At 43.3% G+C, this 22,002-nt stretch overlaps 1 protein-coding gene across 2 annotated transcripts; it reads right to left on the bottom strand.

Annotated features, from left to right (window-relative positions):
* Positions 1-1,129: 1,129 nt before the first annotated feature.
* phldb2a (pleckstrin homology-like domain, family B, member 2a) lies at positions 1,130-16,901 on the bottom strand. 2 transcript variants are annotated; one of them, XM_062405884.1, is made up of 17 exons: positions 16,692-16,901; positions 14,354-14,474; positions 12,297-13,255; positions 11,858-12,190; positions 9,988-10,122; positions 9,603-9,740; positions 8,372-8,518; positions 7,587-7,697; positions 7,420-7,509; positions 7,124-7,261; positions 6,543-6,642; positions 5,047-5,245; positions 4,528-4,618; positions 4,271-4,417; positions 3,968-4,184; positions 3,799-3,884; positions 1,130-3,595 (listed from the first exon to the last, which is right to left on the bottom strand). In XM_062405884.1, the coding sequence occupies exons 2-17, from the start codon at positions 14,406-14,408 to the stop codon at positions 3,455-3,457; spliced, it is 3,087 nt and encodes a 1,028-aa protein (XP_062261868.1). In that variant the 5' UTR covers positions 14,409-14,474; positions 16,692-16,901; the 3' UTR covers positions 1,130-3,454. The 2 variants fall into 2 exon arrangements, with proteins under 2 accessions (XP_062261868.1, XP_062261869.1); XM_062405885.1 differs by having other exon boundaries at positions 5,047-5,242.
* Positions 16,902-22,002: the final 5,101 nt, after the last annotated feature.

The following is a 22,002-nucleotide window of genomic DNA, read 5'->3' as shown; positions in this document are numbered from 1 at the left end:
TACAATGTCTCCACGTGCAGCACTTTCTTTATAAAAGTAGCACAGCTGTCGGTGGCAATTAAGGGTCAGTATCTTGCCGAAGGGCAGAACGGGGGAAGACTGGGATCCAACCGCCTATCTCCTGGTTAGAGGATGACCCGCTCCATCCTTAGGGGGCCACATCCGCCTGAACTCAACCCTAACTAATAACTTAACAGAACCAGGTCATTTTTCACGTGGAAACATTTCAACTTCTCAAATATGACAAATTGTTGTTGATGCAATTATCTCAGGCTGCATATCATATGGAACAGGTGAGTTATTGCTCAGAGAATAATTTACTGATCTTGATGAAAAAAAAATAGGCCTGTTTGGGGACCTAATTTTAATGTGTGTGAAATTTGGTGCAGATTCAAATAAAAACCAAACCGAGTGAATTTATATGTGGTTTCGGAAGAGGAACGTTTAGGCCTAGACGGAGGTATTCAATCTACTGGTTGTAAATGTTTTTTCTACATGATAAAGTATTCTAGAACATGTTCCTCATTTAAATGTACATGCAGTGCTGGACTGTGTTGGATCATTTCTGCAGTGGCAATAATATTATTATTACTAATATTATTATTACTAAGCGATATGAGGTCTCAAAAGAGATAATATGCTCAAAGACCTCTGAAAATGTGGCTGATGTGGAGATTTACACCTTGTGATTGTTTTAAAAATAGGCCTAATCCACAGTCGCTAGCATCACATTCAAAGAGAATATTGTTCAGCGTTTCTGCGTTTCTGCGAGTTGCAGATTGTGTTTACTGAGAGCAGGTCCCAGTAATGCTGGTATTGACTCTTACAAACTACATCAATAGCTTTCATGAAATAGTCCAGTTATACTGCACGACAGGGGCACTGTGTCGCCACTGTAATAAGGCCATGGATCCCCGTGGTGACAACAGTGCAGATAATGGTTCCCAATATCACTGTAACACACAATTCTAATATTTTGACATTTATAAAGGGCATTTTTTGTGCTACAGTGAGAATTGAGCTCACTCATCCCTCACTGTTTAACCCCATTAGGTTTTTACAGCCATGTGAAACATAATGTTCACATTCAAAATACCAAACATGTGACCATGACATCTCAGAGACACAATTCATAATCCAAATGATTTATTCATGACACAGGTCGAGTATAAAAACCAGTGGCACAGTGTCCCAAAATCATAACTGTACATATACAAAATACAAAATATAAAAATATTAAATGTGAGTCATTGGTTTTAAGGCTTGTGTGTCATACTGTGGCTGACAGTTTGGGGGTGCGATGTTTACCCGGGAGACACGCGTGTTCACAGAGACGCTTCTGGCAGAGGCAGCGACTCATCTGCAACACAGTGGGTTCAGCAGCCTGACGTGCACTCTGCAGGACGGAGTGAACCGACACTGAGGCTGCACGAGAGGAGCAGCGAGCCCTGACGTCTGTGAACCAAGAGCTGGTGACTCTGGTGATCCCTCAGTTTCAGATTCAGTCACACTGTTGCAAATCACAACAAAAAATCAGGTAAAATGTGTTGATTCTATACAAAAATTTGAAAAATATAATTTCATATTTGAACCAGGTTTTGCTTTCAAAAAGCAAATCTCCCAATTGATTTGACGTACATGTGCTAATAAATGCTCAGATCTGATTTATAAAGGTTAGAAAATATGGATGACTGAGGCCCTATTTTCTCAGTAACTGCTCATTTATTGAGGTGTGTACCAACCAGCCTGAGCATTACGTCATCCCGGTGCAACCACTCTGCAGAGAGGACCTCTGCTGGTGAAAAACCGTGGTGAATGAAATGTAAAACACATGCTGGTGATGCAGTACATTCAGCATCACTGCTGCGCAAACATGGCCACATTTTTTCTGCTACACTGCAGACAGAGGGAGCTAGTTGCATGGTTTTAAATATTAGACAGTACCATTGTCACGTGGGAAAACTCTCTACTGCCATGAGTAGAACGTTTGCCAGCATTTAATAATAAAGCATAATTGTAAAATGTAAAAAAAGTGCCCTAAAGCTCGCTGGAATCAAATTGATGCATAGACGTGTATCTATCTAGTCTTTAGGTATTGCTAATGGCAAACATTCAGCTCTGCTTTAAAGAGGCAGACAAGACCAGCTTATGTTTGCAGTCTGGCAGCAGCAATCAAAATGCTTGAGGTTAAAATAAGAAATAATACCCTCTGTAAATACATTTGAATATTAGTCACAATATAGAAATACAAAATCTGCAGCCACAAACACAGAGGAGGTGATATCCCATCTGGGAGAAGGAAGATGTGATGTCACAACAGAGTATTAGGACCATACTGAAGAAATAGAATTCCCAGAACAATAATTTAAGATAACAGGAAGGAAGATGTAATATAAGTAGAATTAAAGTTGTCATTTAGTTAGAAAAACGACCCATTGCCAATCTTTGATAACCAATCTTACTGTTTCCTGAGAAACTAAGAGGTGTCTCTGAATATCCTGCAGATGCAACCATTGATAACCTTCGAGTAAACCAGCACCAAACATTTCCTCCTCCGCAAAAGAGGCAATTTCCTCCAGGTTCGTATGGTCAGAATAAGTCCTGATACTTATGCTAATGTGGAGCTGATGAGCCAAAAGATTTGATATTTTGTTATTAAATGTACAACTTAACTGCTCCAAATTCCTCATGGTAATGCAGGCGACAGGCGGGTTTTCTGATATTCCCGCTCTAACGTGACACGCAGCCTAAAATTATGACTTTATTCTAGAACTCTCAAGATTTGTTTCCCTTGAAGTGGCCCTAATACTCCGTCGTATGATGTTAACACAGATTTTCAAAGACACTTATTTCAGTCTGATTTAGATATAGTAATACTGAGAAGGTAAAGTCCAACAATGGAAAGAAAATAAAAGGAAGTTGAAGAAACAGAGTTGGAACTGCAACATGAACTTTGGTTTGAAAAATTATGGAATAAGCAAAATCGGAGAAGGCTACAGTTTCTCGAAAGCTGTTTTACAGATATGCATCTGTTACCGAGAAGCAGCATCAGTGTGCAACGCAGTTTGAAGGAGAAGCAGATGTTGAGTTTACGACCTTTTAAAAGATTCCCTGATAAAGATTTGATTGGAAAATAAGCTAAAGAGACGTGCAGAGACGTTGTAAGGACGGAGAAGGATAGAAGACGATTTAGTGCTGCCTCAGCCACTCACGGTACATGAACAAATAAAAAAAATAACTACATAGCTTAATTATTAAACCGGTATTACAACTTTTTTTCATTTCTTACACATGATTACATTATAAAGTGTGCATCTGAGCATGAGTCGTAAACAGAGGTTCCTTTGATTTGATCTCTTTGGTCCGTGTTTCCTTCGACGTGGATGTGAGCAGAGACCCGAGCCTCTTCTCGTCTGACACAATGTTTACCAAAGGAATTAACTGTTGGTATCGGTTACACCATGAAATGCATGTGTCCTTCAGCACCCGTGACAATAACATCCATCCAGATACGCATGGCCTCGGGGGACGGAGCCACCATGTAGTACACCCGATCGTGGGTCTTCACGCTGAACGTCAGCGAGGGGTTGGGGCTCTTGGATGTGGACGTGAATGTGATTTTGAGGAAAAGAATAAGGGAAATGATGGAGAGGGATGAGGTGACAAATGTGGGAGTGGGAGAAAAGCAGAAGACACCCAGACGTCAACGGTTTTCAAGTAAATTGGTGCATGTGTGGACGATGCCACACGTTTAATAAAATCTGACATGCACACACACATGCACATTAACTGACTTACCTTGTGTGCATTCTTTAAATGGTCGTAGTACACCTCTTCTATGGCTTGGAAGTAAATGACACCTTTCATCTTGGTCTCATGTTTGTCTGCAACGGAGAATATAAACACAGTTTATATGAGATCAAAGAATACAGACTTAAGGACGTGGTTGAAAGCAGGAGATGCTCACCTGCATAGTAGGTGAGTGTCCTGCGATTCTGGTCGAAGACAAACCAGCGTTTCTTCCAGGTCTTTATCTTGCCGCCCATTTTGACCAGGAAGCCTCGACAGGTTTTATCAGTGATGGCCAGATGGAAGCAGGCGTCCGGGTTGTGTCCCGCTGCCTCGATGTGGCCGTGAAGATCAAAGTCGTCTTTCCGCACAGGGAGGTAGCGCGTCAGCCGGGACTGTGGGAACAAGCAGGGAAATCAGATCACACATGTAAACATTGTGCACTATGAAAACTATCCAGATCTGAATGTCTTCTGAATACCTGTGATCGTTGTTTCTCTCTGTACTTCACTTCTCTCTCCACAAGTTTCTGCCTCCTGTTCGTCTCCTCCTGCAGTCGCTTCTCCAGATCCTCCCTCCTTCGTCGCTCCTCGTCCAGAGCCTGTCGGCGCATCTCCATCTCTCGCTCCTGCACATGCCACATAAGAGTTCATTACGTCCATAATCAAACAAACATACACATCTACATATATAAATATATCTATATACAGGAACTTTGGGTTTGTTTTGACAGATTACCCGATGCTCGAGGAGTCTCAGCTTCTCACACTGGGCCTCTCGCAGCAAACGCTCCATCTCCTCAAGCTTGGCCATGTTGTTGGTGCTCGCACTGAAATGGAAAATACAGATTGTAAAACACAAAGAGGATTTCTGAAACATACAGTATATCATGAGCTAAAACAAATGTAGAGTGGGTGTCAAAAATCATTGTAAAAACAAACCTGAGATCATGCAAATACATTAAATTGATACCAGAATGTGGCACTAGGTGGAGTGCAACCACCAAGGCCCAACAGTTCCCCTTAACCCAATCAATGTGCACTAAATTGCACCAATCCGGGATTTCTCCATCCCTTCCACCAAGTTTCCTGCTAATCCACCAATTAGTTTTCTTATAATCTTGTTAACTAAACTTCTCTTGCTCCTTTAGACTGACTTCTTTTGTGAAAGTTCAACTCCTCTTCATCTGATTCGCACAATTTTGCTTCGTCCACATAAAATGTCCTCTGTGCGTCACTGTGGCTCGTCGCCTCTAACCTGGAGATGTTGTCCGGGGAGCAGGCAGAGAAGCTGGTCTCCATGCTGTCGGAGCTGTCCACGCTGACCGTATCAGAGGCCTGGCTGTGGTCGGGGTAAGTGAAGGAGTCCAGGAACATGCCGGGCTCACACATCATCCTGCTGCAGAAATCACTTCTCTTCTGTCTGTCTTCATTCATGTGTGCGTGGCTGCTGCCTGCTGACAGAATAAACAAATATCACTGCCACAAAGTGGAAATGCCCTCAGCGTGCACGACCTGTGTATTAAATCACAGCAACAGAGCTGCGGCTCATTTACTAGCTGGCCAAGTGAGATGACGTCTTTCACTATAATTTCATTATTATGATCAGTCTGCAGGAACTAGGGCAAGTAAAAGTGATGCAGCAGGCTGAATAAAGACAAAGACATTTTACTTGAATCAACATGATGTAAACAGAGCAGGTTACAGAAGGACAGAATTTAAGTAGTTTCTCAATTTTAACTGTGTTATTAAAACTGTTCCATTCAAATTAAAAAAGCTAAATAAAGAAGTAATAAACCAAGGCACCCCTGATGGGAAAGACAAAAAAATAGGCCTTGATTTGGAAGACTAAAAAACCTTTTCTTCACCCCAATGAAGACCAGTGTGCCGCAACATAAAGGTGCAAGGAGGTTAGTTTTCATGTCTGTCGGTTTGTCCATAAGGAAGATTACACAAAAACAAATAAACAAACTTCCATGAAAAGTTGATTAGATAGTAGAGGAACCCATAAAATGTTGGGGCAGATCCGGATCATTGGGCAGATTGAGAACTTTTTTTAAACTTTCTTTAACACAGTGAGACAGGTCGTTTTTATAGAATTTCACAGATTTTCTATAATTCATGGATATTGATAAAAAAGAAGAAAAAATTCAAATTTAGTAATTGATATCTATGACTGTTGGAAATTGGTGGCAGCTTGATTGAATTAAAGAGGCCTTAGCGGAGGTATTAACTGTTCTCAGAGACATTCTGTTCTTTGCCATGTATTAGCCACACTAATAGGTTATTTGACTTTTCCACATCACGAGTGCCTGGGTTTAATTATATTTTGCATCAGAAGTATCACGCTGCACCAGAGAGCCCCCTGTGGGATGTTCTACACATGTTTATCTCAATCACAGTATTTATCAAAATGCTTTTCTTGGGTGATCAATTCTGATCCAATTAATTTTTGAAAACTTAAAATGTATCGAACCTTTCTAAAGAAACAAAGGATTATTTTTACTTTATTTATTATTTCCAAGAAAGATGTTTTGCACAAGTTACCTTTTTGCCTCAAAATCTAAAGTTTAAAGAGAGTCCATGACGCTGTATTAGATTCAGACTAAACGCATCTTACTTTGTGATGTGCTCCAGATCAATGCATCACCACAGTATTTCCTGTGATAGATGCATATAGCCTGAGGCTTGAACCAGATCACGCTGTACAGATTTGATACGGACGAGATTCGACAGTCTGGTGCTCTGACTCACTCTTGGGCAGGCGGCGAGTGATCATGTCCCGGGTGGAGAAGGTGAAGCCTGGAGAGATCACGTTGCTGCAGCTGGAGCTCTGGGCCAGAGGCTGGTGAACCTGGAGGAGGAACACGTGGCGGTCAGAAGCAGGCTCTGCAACAATCACACAACTGCAAACGTCTCTCAAAGTACGTCATGTCATGAGCTGGATGGCTGTTTACAGGACTGACTCAGGAGAGTTTGGGTGGATCATCCTCTGAGGACACAACCTTCAAATGTTTCTGGATGCAAATAACGAGGACCATGAAATCCCCTCTTCTCATATACAGGCTCCCAATGAGCGCTGTTACTTTAAAATGTTTTTTAATCTTTTTAAGTTTGAAAAAGATTTTATTAAAATATCCAAAGATCCAACTTTAAAACATGTGTCATTCTTAGTGTAAGGCCTCTGACATAGAGTGTAGGCTTTAAATAAGACACAAATACGAATAGATTTTCAAATTGTTAAAAGACGAATCCCATTTGAAAAACTACAGAATATAATGTTTAACTTCTGCTCACATTACTTTAGAAAAAAAGAAAAGAAAAAAGGCAATAACCTTGGGAGGAAGTGTACGTCCCAGGGAGCGGCCGTAAGGCGTGGGGAGCTGCTGGCCCCTCTTGTGAGTGAGGCTGTCACTCGGGTGGGAAGAGTTTCCATTGCTGCTTCTCCTCCTTTCCTTCAGAGACTGCAAGTGCTGCAGCGATCACAAAATCAAAGCAACAGGATTTCTCCTCAGAGACATTCAAACTTTGATAATCCCCTCTTGGAGGAACTTCATATACAGAGAAAGAGGAGAGGAGCTCCCTGCTGGTGGATATATGAAGTGTTATTTTAACGGTAACTGACTCCTACCTCTTTGATGGCGACTGGGACGTTCACGAAGCTCTGCCCCTCAGACAACTCTGCATACTTTCCTTCCAAAGAAACCAGTTTGTCTCTCTCCTGCAGACGTCGGGATATGGTCTTCAGATGATTGTTATTGTACATTGATCGTTTTAGCAGGCGAAGACTTTTCTTACCTTCTGCAGCATGACGAGCAGAGTGTTTTTCTCTCTCTGGAAGTTCTCTCTCTCTTGCTGAGCCTGTAAGGTGATCTGTGACGACTGTTTCTTCAGGGTCATGAGCCGCTCCTTTGAAAAGAAAACACGGTGAAACAATCAAGCTACCCTCACAAAGTACAGTATGTTATGCAGAGGGGTTTTATTTTTTGAGATTTTACTTTTCCAAAAACTACATTGTCTTTACACAGAATCATAAAGTCTTCACCATTTCTGCCCTCTCTCTCCCCTGTGGTATTATCCTCCATCTAGAGGTCAACAGACTCTTTAGGCCTTTGCTATTAGGTATTGCATCTTCATCATTTCTGTTTCTTGGGTTCTGATAATTATTTCAAGCTTTGTGCTGTAAATCTCACAAATTTGCAGCTTAACAAAAAACACGATATAATAATTGAAAAAAAGTCTTGATTATCAATTTTTTAAAGGCTTTAAAGTGGGTCTGTGCTTCACTTTAGTTAGCCTGCACGTTCCTCACTTTCCCTTTCGACTTGTGCTGAAACAAAAACCAAAACAGTTTTCTTACCCTGGTGTCACTCAACATGTATCAAAGAGTCAATAATTAGATTAAAGATCTACAGTCAAACAGCCAAGTATCTACTTTTTCCAAATTGGGTTTGGAAACATTTTTCTGGTTTATTCAAAGTTGCACTGATAAGTGGACGTTTTAGAACAATGCTGCATCAGCATTAACTGCACTTGCAATTAACATGCAACATCCTACAAACACTCAAGCTCACTCCATGTACCTTGCGTGTGAAAGTAAGACGCTGACACTCGGCGATCTCTCGCAGCAGCTCCTGGCCACGATTCTCTTTTTCCTCGCCTTGATTGATTTCACTCTCCAGCTTCTGAAACTCCAGATCCTCAAAACTTTTTGTCGGCTCCTCAGCGTCCTGAGAATTGCCAGAGACACACAATACATCAAATACAACGTAAAAGTACATAATTAGATGATCACATTCTGTTTAAAATGTATATTTGGATCTAACCTACTTTAAATATGGCAATCAATTAATGTAAAATAGTGTTTTCTTGATATAATGATGATACTTACAGGATTTAAACATTTGACAATCTGCTTAAATAGTAATGTAAACTAGATTATTTATATTGGACAATGTTACTTGTGTTAAACATGTTAAACTTTTTGAAATTTGAGTTTCGTGAGGTGTCAGGGGATTTCAGGTTTTCCAAATTGGAGTCAGATGTGCTGTTATATATATATATATTTTTTTTTTGTAATTATTTGGGCCCCTTCCCAAATGTGGGTCTGAGAGACACGAGGGCCGAACCAGAAGCTGTTAGTGAGAAGAATGACACGTGAGACGAGGAGGAACGGGATCCAGGAACAAGGTCAGGGAGGATGATGGAGGTGCAAAAAGAAACACATCAGAAAGAAGAGGAACACACATGCAGGTGAGAAAAACAGAACTGAGCTGTTTTTGAAAGTCTTGAATATATTTGTCACTGTAGTTGAAAGACAGTTTCATTTAAAGTTCGATGGCTACCACAGTAATTCCACAACATGAACCATGCCGGTGTTCATTCACATAACTATTGAACTTAAATGTTTTGATACATAATACAACAACATTGTAAATGGAAAAGCATGTATATTAAACAAAAAATAAAAAACTAAGTTATAACTTAATAATGTGGGATGTGAACGCTGGTGGATATATGAATGAAGGTCAGGTGTAAAAGTAAAAATGCATGGTATTAATTTTAATTTGGCATGTTGTGGGGACTGGAATGGGGGCCCAAGGCTGGTTGTGTTGGTGGGGGGGGGCTGTGGTGCTCCTGTCCCACAGCTAGAAACCCTACACTTTCATTGTGTTCATGGTTTTCTCCTTACTCCCCCCTGCTGAATTCCTAATGAAGGAGAAACTAGTGAAGGAGTGAGGACTTCTCAGAGTTTTCACTTCGTCCTGTTTTCTCCGTGGCTTGTACTTTTTTGACCGTTTCACAAATTCTTACCTTTGACTTCTCTGTGTGGTTTGTCTTCTCAACACCATGGATCTTCTCCTTCAGCTGGTCCAGTCGCTCTTTTTCCCTCTGAAGCTGACACATCTCCGACCCCTGTTCCCCTTCCAGCAGAGCACACTCCACCTCCATCTGCAGGAAACATCAGCGCAGATTAGAAAACCTGCATCTGGATTCGTTTCCTTCTGAGCATTTCGTGCATTTCTGGTGGCTGCCTCCCTCAGTAACTCCCCAGTGAATATAAGCTGCTTTTACTTTCATTAACTTCAGTGCGTAACTATCAATGAATCATCAGTTCATCTCACCATAGATTTGAACAAACACTGTGTTTGGGCTGTTCAGATGTTAGGTGTGTTTATGGCTGTTGGGGGATGTTTACCTCTCGGACAGACTCCTCCATCTGGTTGTCCAGGTCCTTGATCTTCTGCTCCAGCTCCTCTATGTTGTTCATAACCTGAATCCTCTCTTCCTCTATTTGCGTCACTTCCTGTTTCAGCTGCACACTCTCCAAGGTCTGCAGCGACATCAGGAATGCAAAATGTATAGTTATTATTTTTTACCTTCTCTAAAATACTGTGTGTTCTTCAAATAATTTGCCAGCCAGTAGGATCAGTTTTTCTTGAATCAGACGACAGCTGCTGCTGTTCCGTCTCATCAGGAGCTGGATCCCTGACAACAGGATTCTTTTCTACTGGCTGTAATGGAAATCTCTATCATTGCACTCCAGTCTCTGCCAGTCATGCAACGGCACTCCCACGTTTTGCAGCATCTTCCAGCGTCCCTCATTCATTCATACTCATCCATATGTATACCCAATAGAGCCTGTGTATCAGGTCATGGTCCTTAAAAAAAGCCAAGAGGATTTTGCGGAGGCTCATGTGGTCGGCAGGTCGAGGATTTATAGTTTCCCAGACGGACTCTGAACTCTCTTTCTTCCTGTACACACGACTCTGAGGAATGCAAGAGATGCATGGAGCGGGTTTGGAGCCTGTAAACCTCTTTCACAACTGCCACACTGCAGAAAGGAGGGTCTCAACAAGGATCACATTTTCTTAAACTCGACATTCTATCTTTCCCATAAAGACACGTTGGAATCCTGTGTCGAAACATTGCTACATTCTAATTTCCACAAGGTCTTGCATCCATTTACCTCAGACTGAAGTTCTACACATCTGGAAAAACACATCTTTGCCCTGCATATACACTTTTACCCACACAGACACGGACACACTCCCGCACACAGACGTGCATGTGCACACACACATGCGCACACTAATTCTCCGTGGGATAAAGTCATTTCCTGCCCCCCCCCCCCGAAAAGAGTCTGGATGGTTGAGTGCTGAAACAAAACGAAGACTTCTTCATTAAAACCAGACACACCATTAGGTTGTTACAGCTCTAGAGAGGGGAAAGAAGATAACGGCACTAGGACTCAGACAGCGGAGGAGGTGCCCTGGTTGGAAGCTGGAGTCACAGTATTCAATACACTTTAAGTATATTTATGTTTGTAAACGAAACATGTTTCTTTCATTTCTCTGGGGATGAAGAGCTGAGGTCAAATTGTGTAACGTCAAAGCAGTGAGGAGGTCTTGTGAAACTGATTTTCTCCGTTTGTGTGTTGGAACAATCCACATAAACAGGAAATATACTAATTGCAAACATCACACACTTGACAGAGCATAAAAATAAAAAAACTGCGATTAAGAATAATCCACCACATTTGTGTGTTCGCGTGATGACAAAAACGGAGGAAGGCAAACCTCATGCCATAGACGTGCAGTCATTGTGACTCAGAACTGCAGAAGAGCTTCATGCAACACATGTTTCCACTTTAAATCACAACAAAACCAGTTTAAAAGACAGAATTCGTCATTGGGCGAGGGAGGATTATTTCTCAATTTGATCTTTTGAAAGACATTCAATAATTTAACCCTGCACAGTTGCACAAAGGTCGTCCTAAAAAACTCGCAGCTAGAATGTAAAATCGAATTCAGTGGAGAGGAAGAGGCAAATGGAAAGAATTTACCCTGGTTTATAGGTAAACAAACAAAGATAAACAAGCAATCAGCAGTCTGATATACTGCATTCCAGAGCAGGGGTGTGACCCCTTAGACTTCAACACAGCCGGGTCCTCTCTTCATTCAATGTGACACTGACTGAGAAGAGTCAAGGAAAGGAAGTCAGGGAAAAGAAGAGCACAAACTTCTGTTTTTGTCCATCTTTCTATACAGTCAATGATGAGGACTTACTTTGACTCTATGGTTGGTGGAGGGTGAAGGGGCACTGCTGTTCAGACTGACGGCCGGTGAGTGGGATCTGGCTTCTCTGTAGACGCTCTGCTGACGCTGGGTAACCTGCTGCTCATCAGAGAACTGGAAATCTCTGGTTTTGGCCCCGAAGCAGCCGTCGGGAGCCGTGCTGCCGGGAGAGTCCGAGAAAACCGACTCATCATCCGACACCTGCAGCTTCTCCAACTCCTTGTTGATCTTCTGCAGGTCAGACACGGATGAACCTGCCGGCTCTCTCTCCACATGACCGATATCAGTGCACAGGTTCAAAATGGTCTCTAGACGCTGGCATTCCTGCAGAAAAGAGATTCATAATTAGATATTTTGCTTAATGTACTTTCAAAGAAGGTGTTAATAGGCTGTTAAAGTAGGAAAAAAGGTGTACAAAAACTGAACTCACCAATCTCTGCACTTTCTGCTCCCTGAGGCGCTCATCTCTCTGGTGCTGGTGGTAATCTCTCAGCTCCTCTTTGCCGTTCAAAGAGCTGATGCTACCCACCCTCTGTCCTGGACCCAGCCCGCCCTTCCCAAAGGATAACCTCCTCTCTCCAAAGCTCAGATCTAAACCTGTGCCGTCAATCTCTACACCCAGAGAGCTCAGAGAGGCCAGGCTGGCCCTCCTGGGAGTGCTGGGCATGCTGGCTGGGACAGTCACATCAGGCGGCTGCTCCAGAGAGGACAGACTGCGTCGAGCCCCTGCTGAGCCCACTCCTCTGTGGGAACCCACTGAGTGGCGTGATGGAAGTGAAAGTGCTGGGGGATCTGCACTGTGAAGCCGTGGCAGAGACCGACTGTGCAAACCAAGGCTGTTGAGGGAGCCGGTGGAGTATTTCCTCTGCCGGGATTCTCCTCCAGCCTTGCCCTGAGAATAAGGCCTGCGGCCCATGCGAGGGCTGGACGGCATACTGGCTGCTCCACTTTTGACCCTGGGAGAACGAAGTAGGGGGTCCCCATAAGAGGAGTGAAGAGAGCTTCCTTCTGTTGCACTGGAGAGGAGCAGGCTGTCCTGTGACTGGTGGCGAGGGTGGGAATGACCGACGAAGCCGTTAGAGCTCAGCTGGCGATCGCCCTGACGAGGTGATGGAGGCACACTGCTGCTGCTCATGTAGGAGAAGTTTCTAGATGGAGGGCGTTCGGCATTACTGAGGATGGACAGGGTCCTTGTGGATTGGGGTCCATCAGGTGAGGGCACGCTGAGGTACTTGCGGCTGCACTCGGCTGCTCTCAGACTGGCCTCCAGAGAACTTTTCCTGCGCTGCAGCGTCTCCATCAGTTCCTGTAGCTCGGCCTTCGAACGAGAGCCCCTCAGCAAGGTCCCTCCCACGGAGCCGTTACTGCTGTGCTCAATCTTCACACAGTCTGTAGGCATGAGAGAGTTTGACACAGCATGACATCGAAGTCTGTTTTAGGACTATATAATACACCCAGATTTAATGTAACTTCTCTAATAAGCAGCAGCTCAGCCAGGAGAAGTGCTAACACACTTGTGCTGAGTAAGGGGGGAGGGGGGAACCAGAGAAGAATGTACGCTCGTACAGTTCTGAGCCCAATACAAACACAGGCTCAATCAGTGGTTAAGCTTCTTCTAAAAATGGAAGAATGCTCGTCGACCTAGACAGCCCAGAAAGCATCATAGGCTCGACTGTGAGAGAAAGCCAGAGGACATCCATATATCTTGCCCTGAGTCATGGGTGGCTGAACACCTGAACAGATGTAAATACAGAGGTCATGGGATAATACAGAACGTGACCCCCTTTGTTATATAAACCTTTTATGAATTTATTCTGGGCCAGAGCTAAATGTATAAATGTAAATATGAGATTATAAACTTCAGATCTCGAATGACCTTTCTTCTAATGAAATCTGACACAAATAACTCTAGTGTGACTGCTCTACAGTTAAAGCTAAACTTCTCAGCATCCGGAGATACAGAACAGAAACTTGTTCCAAGAGGCAAATTTGCAGACTTACAAGTCTTGAAAGAAGGACAGCTGAAGAAAGAGCTGTTATCCAGATGAACCGGCTTCATACAGCACCGAACTAAACCCGGCTTTCACGACGTGAGCCAGCTAAAGTTATCTTGTTTATCGCCATTCATTCAAACACAGGTTGAGGACAGATTTGAATTAAAGGCAAAGGGACATGAAATCAAATGTTAGATGTGGAATAACACGTAATTGCAGATTTTATTGTGACATTCAGAATTAAAGTTATCCTGGGAATTCAGAGCAAATATTGAAAAACGCACAGTCTCACCCTGTTTAAGACAATAAAAAGCAAGGAAGTTGAATGGGTTCTCCTCTGACTCATACCACATCTTTCCAAATTGTTTCGTGGAAATCGAACCCGTTGTTTTTGTGTAATCTTGCTTACAAACATGCAAACAAACAACCGGGCAGGGTTGAAAAACCTAACCTCCTTGACAGATGTAACAACATCAACAAAAAAATGTCTTACCCGAGCCGTAGCCCAGCGTGGCGACTGCGCTCCTCTGAGGGAGCATGCTGTTCATCCCGCTGACCTCCTCGGAATCACTCGGAAGAAGCAGGATTCAGCCGGGACCTGGGAGCTTAGTTCTCTGAGAAGGAGAAAGGGGAGAGAATCTGTTTAAATACTGTGTGTAATAATGAATTTTTACTCCTAACTACCCTGCACTAGTATTCCTGTAAACTTTTCATTCCAATCCTTGAAAAAAAGCTGTGACGGGGACATCACAGGAAGTTGAATCCATGCCTTGTGGTCCCTCGACTTATCCTTCCAACTCTCTGCACAACAATGCCTCAATTCAAGCAGATATTTCAGATGTGCATATTTAAGTGCGAAAAAAAAAAACTTTCCAAAAGACTGAGTAGGAAAACAGATCCAGAGGAAGGTTTTTAATGTCTGGCACAGTGTTACCAATAAAAACGGAGTCTGTAAAGCAGAGTCAAGCTTTTAGTCCTGAAATTCTGACCAGTCCTGTAAAGTATCCCTCAGAGACCCAGACTCACAGAGGCAGCAGCTACAGTTAGAGGCAGAGAACCTGAGATGCCGTGCACCTCAAGTAAGAAATATGCTTTTTACCCTCATAAGTGAACAGTACAAAATCTAATTATTTTAGCATGTAACAGTTTTTTTCAGTTTAAGTTGGGTCATTTTATAATGAATATGACTTTTGGGCTCGTAGCGACAAAGGAAGCAGTTTGAAGAAATAATTTTGGACATCGGAAAGATAATAAATATGATTACTTATTATTTACTATATGAAATAAATAGCACTTTTTTTTATGTTGAGCAGCCAGCATAAGAACAAAATATGGTCTGTTCTCTAGGAAAAGAGAGGAAATCTAAAAGGAATAAATACATCAAATAAAACAAGGAATAACATCTTCGGGTCACCACACCTGAGGATATAACAGAAAAAAACGCACTGAGTGATCGTGGGATTAGTTCCAGTGATACAATAGATGGATATGAAAAGTCAGATGTTACAGTTTACTGAATCCACAGAGAGCACCCCCCCCCCCCCCCCCCACACACACACCACAGAGAGACAGAGAGAGAGACGGCTGATCCCAGATTTTCTGCTGCTGCTGTCTGGAGATAGAGAGGGCCTACAGGAAGTAGGGTATCCTTTTACACAGTCACACAATCAATCAGCATGAGTTCATTCTCCAGACCTGCTGAAAAAAATGGGGCGGGGGGGGGGACCCAGGCTCATGTCAGGAGTACAGAGTTTTTACTGCATCACCCAGACTAGAGAGCAGCAGGGTCGTGTGGATTATAAACACACAGTGAGATGTAAACTGTTTGAGGATCGACCGCTGATGATTGGGCTTTCATCTAATGTGTGGTAAGGCTGAGCGGATAAATATTTTGAACATTGCATAAGGCGTAAGTGTATTTCCGTGAAAAGAAACCAATCTGAATCACAGATGTACTGACTCCATGAATCCTTTGGTCTACAAAATGTCAGCACACAGTGAAGTAAAGACCTAAAGGTTAATAGTTAATGGTCTGTTTTTAAATAGGGTTTTTCTAGTTTGGATGACCACTCAAAGGGCTTCACAGTGCAGCTCTGCCATTCCCCTCTTTTACACACATTCATACAGGGCATCTATTTGTGCACACACTCCCCTGGCACAGCCGTCGGGGGAAATTTGGGGTTCAGTTTCTTGCCAAAGGACACTTGGGGATGTGGGATGAGGCAGACCAGGATCGAACCACCCACCTCCTGGTTAGTGGACGATACACACTTCCTCCTGAGTCACAGCGGCAGTTGAGGTCCCCATACACAAAATACATAAATACAAAGAAATGCAGCATATGCTCTTATTTCACTAATTTAAATTACTATAATCTTTGAACAACGTCTACACGATTCAACAACTCATACACGTTCTCAACACACCAACACGCACACAGGGCTGTAATCAGCAGTTTGATGGACTTGCTGATGACCACTGTTGGCTGTCATCCACTTACTTCAGTGGCTGAGGATTCCAAAAATGTTAATTCAGTGCAAATAAACACCATGTGGGAAACATCAGCACACTTTAGTTTCTGAGAAAAGCCACAATCACAGATAAATAAATCACTCTCTTGTGCAACAAGTTGACACATTTACAAAATTGCCTGAGAATGCGACTAACAATGTTCTTCGCCTAAACTTCCCTGCTGCGGTTAAGACTGACACAGTGGTGGAAGTCACAAGGACTGTAGACATGTGCGTTACCCCAGAGCATCACTGTCTGGATCCAAGGAAACTCAGGAACAGAATGAAATCAACTGCAGAGTTAAGATAAAAGCGACTCACCTTTGATTTAGTGTCTCGGTCCCATAGCTGTTCCAGAGGTTTGTGGCATCTGTGTGTTGCTGAGGCTGAAGTCCGCTCCTCCTCTATGAAGAAACTGACTGCAGGGGAAAGTCTTCCCATGACAAAGGCTCAGGCAGCAGGAGACCCTCACCCCGCCCCCCTGCTCCTCAGTCTGTTCTCCTCCTCCTCCCTGAGAGAGAGAGAGAGAGAGAGAGAGAGAGAGAGAGAGAGAGAGAGAGAGAGAGAGAGAGAGAGAGAGAGAGAGAGAGAGAGAGAGAGAGAGAGAGAGAGAGAGAGAGAGAGAGAGAGAGAGAGAGAGAGAGAGAGAGAGAGGGAGAGGCTGCTGCCCCTCTCTGGTAGAGTAGACAACTGCTGTTATGTAATGGAGCAAAAAGAGCAAAGAAATCCAGAAGGTAGAGATGAAGGAGAAGCATTACCAGCTTGTGGTGTGTGTGTTTGTGTGTGTGTGTTCTTCAGATCTCCTCTTTGTGAGGACCATTTTGGGCCTAGAACTTAAAAGGGAGGACATTTTGGTCGGTTCTCACTTTCTGACCCACTTTCAAAAGGCTGATTGAGAGAGTCTTGTCATCATTATATCCTATTCCACCAACATACTGGAAATCTGTGCTCAACATGTGTCAGTGTCTGGTCTTTACTTTCTAACTCATTAAACCAGATCTACTTTCTCCACGCCGACAACTTCATGGCTGTCCTATGAATGTGTAACTAAAACAAAGGAACGGCTGGAGCAGGCCCTGGTGTTTCAAGTTGTAAAAATGTTGACTCTTAGATTGTTGTTTTAGCCGTATGTGGAGGCGGGAGGAGGCCCCATCCATCCCAGTGTTTGAAACAGATCCAACCTCACTCCCCCTCTTCACTGTGGAGTAACAAACCCCTCACAGTCAGGGACGTTACACACACACACACACTGCAACACGGAGCGAATAATTTCATGCAATCATGTTCGATCTCAACCTAACTAAACCACAAGTATGTCGGTACATCATCAGAAAATATAATGTAAAAGCTGAGGGGAGTTCATCGAGAAGAATCAATGAAAAGTCACTCTGGAAAAATCCCTTGATTTCCCAGTGAAGAAAAACCTGAACCTTCATGCAAAAAAGCTGCGGTTACGTCATGGGGAGGGGGCTGTGGATTGCAGCCTGGACGGGATGATTACTTCCAGACACAGAGCGAGGGTCTTTATTATAAACACACACACACACACACAAGCACACACTCACGCACAAGCACGTGCACTCACACACACACCCACAAACACACTTTTGGCTTTTTACAATTTCAGGAGAATAAAACGACACCTATAAATCTCAGGAGGGTCTTGTTTGAAAGCTGTCTCACTTTAAAGTTACTGCCAACACAAAAATTTAATTGTCATAGAGCGCTGGAATGTTTCTCCACTTCCTGTCCAATGACAGTAAAAAAAGGTACGATTTTAAAGTCACCACAGCAACATTCAGGGTTGCGTGTGTGTGCATTTTTTAAAACTATAGACTGAGACCATGTGGCCCTGGAAGGAGACGGTGGAAAAAAGTAGGGGAGAGGGGAGAACCACGGAGGAAAAACTGGTGTCGGGTTGTGGGAGAGGGTGAATGATCAACTCTGGTAATCATCGGGAGGTCTGAGTCACAGCGTGAAAACTCTCAAGTGTCTCCTCCAATCACAGGAGGATAAATCCAGCAAGTGTTAGATGGAGTTTGTTTATGTTTGTTTTCTTCAAACTGGACTTTGGCCTTGTTGACTCATCTTTCACTTCGTTCCTGATTATTGAGCCGACTGTGAATGTTATTGTTTGCTGTTTCTCAACTGACCCTGCACCACCCCTTCTTCTCCCTTTTGCCCCAGTGACACCAATTTATTTAAAAAAAAAAATCACTTTCAAGCACCTGATCCTCTGAAACCGAACAACATGTATCTAGTCTGAGTAGTGCCTGTGACCACTAATGAGAAAATGAGCAAGAGCCATTTGGGGAAGTTACCCCACAGTTCACCACAACAAAGAAAACCCTAATGAGCAGGATGTAGATCTTAATATGAATCTAAATGAACTAATGCAGTTTAATTAGTAAATTGTCTAAAGGTCCAGTACAAACCACAAATCAAGGTGGTTCTTTTTTTTACCCTGTTGCTGAGCCTGTTGTTAAACGGCTGTGGTGTAATCTAGACAGTCGTCCGCACATGTTTGGGTTAGGGTCATATTTGTACGCAAACCTTTTGTGGTTTTCTTTGTTGGTTATTTAAGAAAAACAAACAATACGATTTTATTGCTCGTGCTTCCTTCTTTTGTGTTGCCCAAATCTCTATGAACAGATTCTCTGTAGGCCAGCGAACCCTCTCATCCTTGAATTATTCCGATGCATATAGATGAAAAAAAATAATTCATCTAAGAACAGCAAAAAAGAAACGAAACATGATTTTTCAGTTTTATTCTAAAGGCAGGGAAACAATCATGTGACACAGGTACTAATCTTGAAGAAGTGGTAACTCACATTTACTCTGAATGAATTTGACCACCATTAATCTGTTGGTCATGTATGTGGCTCTCTGATAGACGTGGCTGTTCACTGTGTGTGCTCCTCCTCTGCTTGTTGCTCATTTATGGCCGAATACTTTCATTACTTGGTGCGTGAGTTCATGCCAGATGAAGGCCGGGCTCAGAGCTTCCAAATCCATCCGTCTCCAGACTGCTGGACTGCAGCCCGTCATTTTCTTTCTCGGGTGGTCCTTCTGGTTTCTCTTCTCGCTCTATATTAATATCAGGAAGTAAAGCCACGGTAAAGTTCTCTGCTGTTTTTGGCAAATCGCCTGCCAGTTCATCCTGTACTTCAAACTGCAGTTGGAGTCTGTTGCACTCAACGCCATGCTGTACGATGATGTATGAAGCTGTGGTGCTCAGAGCCTTATGAGGTCCACCATCAACAAGTCCTGCACCATTGCATCTATGTGAAGAAGTCCTGGTTCCCTCCATTGCTGTAACAGTAACAAACACACACCCAAGTGCAAACAAAAAATTGTTATTCAGAAGTATTTTAAAGAGACCAGAGTTAGATCTAACTTCAATTATTTATGAATTTGTCAAAGCTGAAGCCAATTTGTGAAACTGAGTTGACATTATTTTTGCCTCCATTACTTTTGTGGTGTTTTTGGAGTTTCAGTGAAATTTGGAGGAATGTTTGCTGCCCTAAACTGTTCCTCTCTTCAAATAGTCCATCTCTCATTGATGTTTTTTCGCCGCAGTAGCATAACCAATTCAAATGTTTATGAGTCTTACTTTAAAAGATACACAATTTTCTCTCGGATAACACTACATCATGTCCTGCTGAATCAGCATATTTCTTACTAATACATGTTTTGATGCACAGCTAGATCCAGATCCAGACACTGTCTCACTAACATGTAAACACATTTTGTGCCCTTAAAAAATGCCAACTGATTATAGAGCAGCCTTTGGCAGATGTGGGGATTTGTGCTCTCCAAATGTTTTCTAATTCATATTACCGTTAAATAACAGCCGGCTCTGAACCGCGGGATTATGTCTCTCGGCTGCAACCCGTACATGACACTTCTACATGTTGCAACCCTGCAAAAGGTTTGAACACCTCACACACAGAGTGTCTCACATACCTCTCTGCCTTACACACTGAGGGAGGGCTACGATGATGGTGAACAACACAAAGGCTGCAGAAGCTGCGGTGCTCCACCAGGACCTCTGCACTCGCCGCTCATCCACACCTGAGTAAACAATGCACCGCTGCCATTTTAACTTCCTGCATTGGTTTATTGAGACCACACCTCCCCAGAAACAGAACTGTTTAATACTCACTTATTGGAGCGACAGTGATGTTTATTCTGGTCTGCACCACGTGTCTGCTCTGCAGGCCGGAGATGGTGCAGGTGTACGTCCCGGAGTGTTCCTCGCTGTCTGGCTTGTGCAGCAGAAGAGATCCGTCCCCCAGCAGGAGCAGGTCCGGGTCCAGGTCAGCTTGGCCCTCCCACTGGTTCACAGTGTTTCTGGTCCGGCCGTCATATCTCAAGATAACGGCGGGCTCGGTGAACACGGCGAAGGTCCAGGTGAGGGAGAAATTCTGGAGAGTGTGTGGAGCCACGCATGGGATGGACAGTTCATGACCCTCTTCCTGTGTCATGTCCTCTGAAAGGGAGTTCACACACACACACACTCATTCATATTGCTTTTTGTCAGAAATGATCTTCTTTATGAAAACATTATAACTCTAAAATCTTATCGCACCTTGGTTTTTCCGAGATGCAGTCCACACCTGGGTCTTGTCCGCCGATGTGAGCGTGCAGAAGTAGGTGTGGTTGGAGCGATTACCCAGAATCCTCAGGCTGCTCTCCACTGTGAACAGGCCCTTGTGGTCAGTGATTTTAATGGTCGAATTTCCCAGAGCTCCCTGGGCAGAGGCGGGGTCCGTGGCCCACGTCACCTGAGGCACGGGGTATATGTTGTGAGAGGAGCAGGTGACCACATCATCAGTCATCTCCATCATCACCGACTGGATGAGGGCTGAGAGGAAACACAGACAAGACGGAGCATTTAGTGAGCATAAGATAAACTGTGTGGCACTTCTGTGACACCGGCCTCTCAGGAGCCAGAAGTAGTTCGGGTGAGGTGGGATTTGAGCATCAGGGATACCACATGTACCCGGTCAGTACCCTGTGAGCTCCAGTCTGCTCGTTCCCATTAGCAGTGCTGCCCTTTAGCACCACAGCTCGTTCAAATCTCCAGCAGATGGAGCTTTTCTGCTGCACTAATACCCCGGCCCACTGGCTACACTGTGGTTTTATAGGCCAGAGAGCTAGCATGAGCTAAACTAGCATATCAAGAGACCTCTTAATAGCAAGTGATTGATGAACTTTTCAACTTTGCAGTAGAGACGTTTCTGTGCATAGTACCTCACACTGTCCTCGGTTATTTGACATTTTTGTGTTGGAGGTTTTGGCGTCTGTCTCCTCTAGGGATTTGCTAGAAATTCTGCCAAAATACAAATCTCATATTTGTGAATCAGTGGTCTTTTGGTGGAGATTCTAGTTTCCCTCCTCATTCAAGAGCATCTTGTTAACAGACAACATTTTCCTCCTGTCCTTAGAAATAAGTGCAGATTGTATAGAAGACCATCAGTGAAAGATAGACCTGATTATAAAGAAAACACTTTCCACAGGTTCTCGTTCATGTTTGGAAGGGGAGGATGAGGTGAGGGGTGTTCACCTGCCCATGAAACTTCATCACTTAATGTCACTAAATTCTACACACTGCAATTTTAAATTGTCA

This window comes from Platichthys flesus, chromosome 15 (assembly GCF_949316205.1).
Source record: "Platichthys flesus chromosome 15, fPlaFle2.1, whole genome shotgun sequence".
Classification (NCBI taxonomy): Eukaryota; Metazoa; Chordata; class Actinopteri; order Pleuronectiformes; family Pleuronectidae; genus Platichthys; species Platichthys flesus.
This window is presented reverse-complemented; position numbering and strand designations above follow the sequence as displayed.

Coding starts and splice junctions, on each gene's coding strand:
- phldb2a (XM_062405884.1), bottom strand. CDS start 14,408: ATGAACAGCATGCTCCCTCAGAGGAGCGCAGTCGCCACGCTGGGCTAC. Junction 9,741..9,987: donor TGGAGGAGTCTGTCCGAGAG/GTAAACATCCCC, acceptor TGTTTCCTGCAG/ATGGAGGTGGAGTGTGCTCT. Junction 8,519..9,602: donor ACCACACAGAGAAGTCAAAG/GTAAGAATTTGT, acceptor GGCAATTCTCAG/GACGCTGAGGAGCCGACAAA.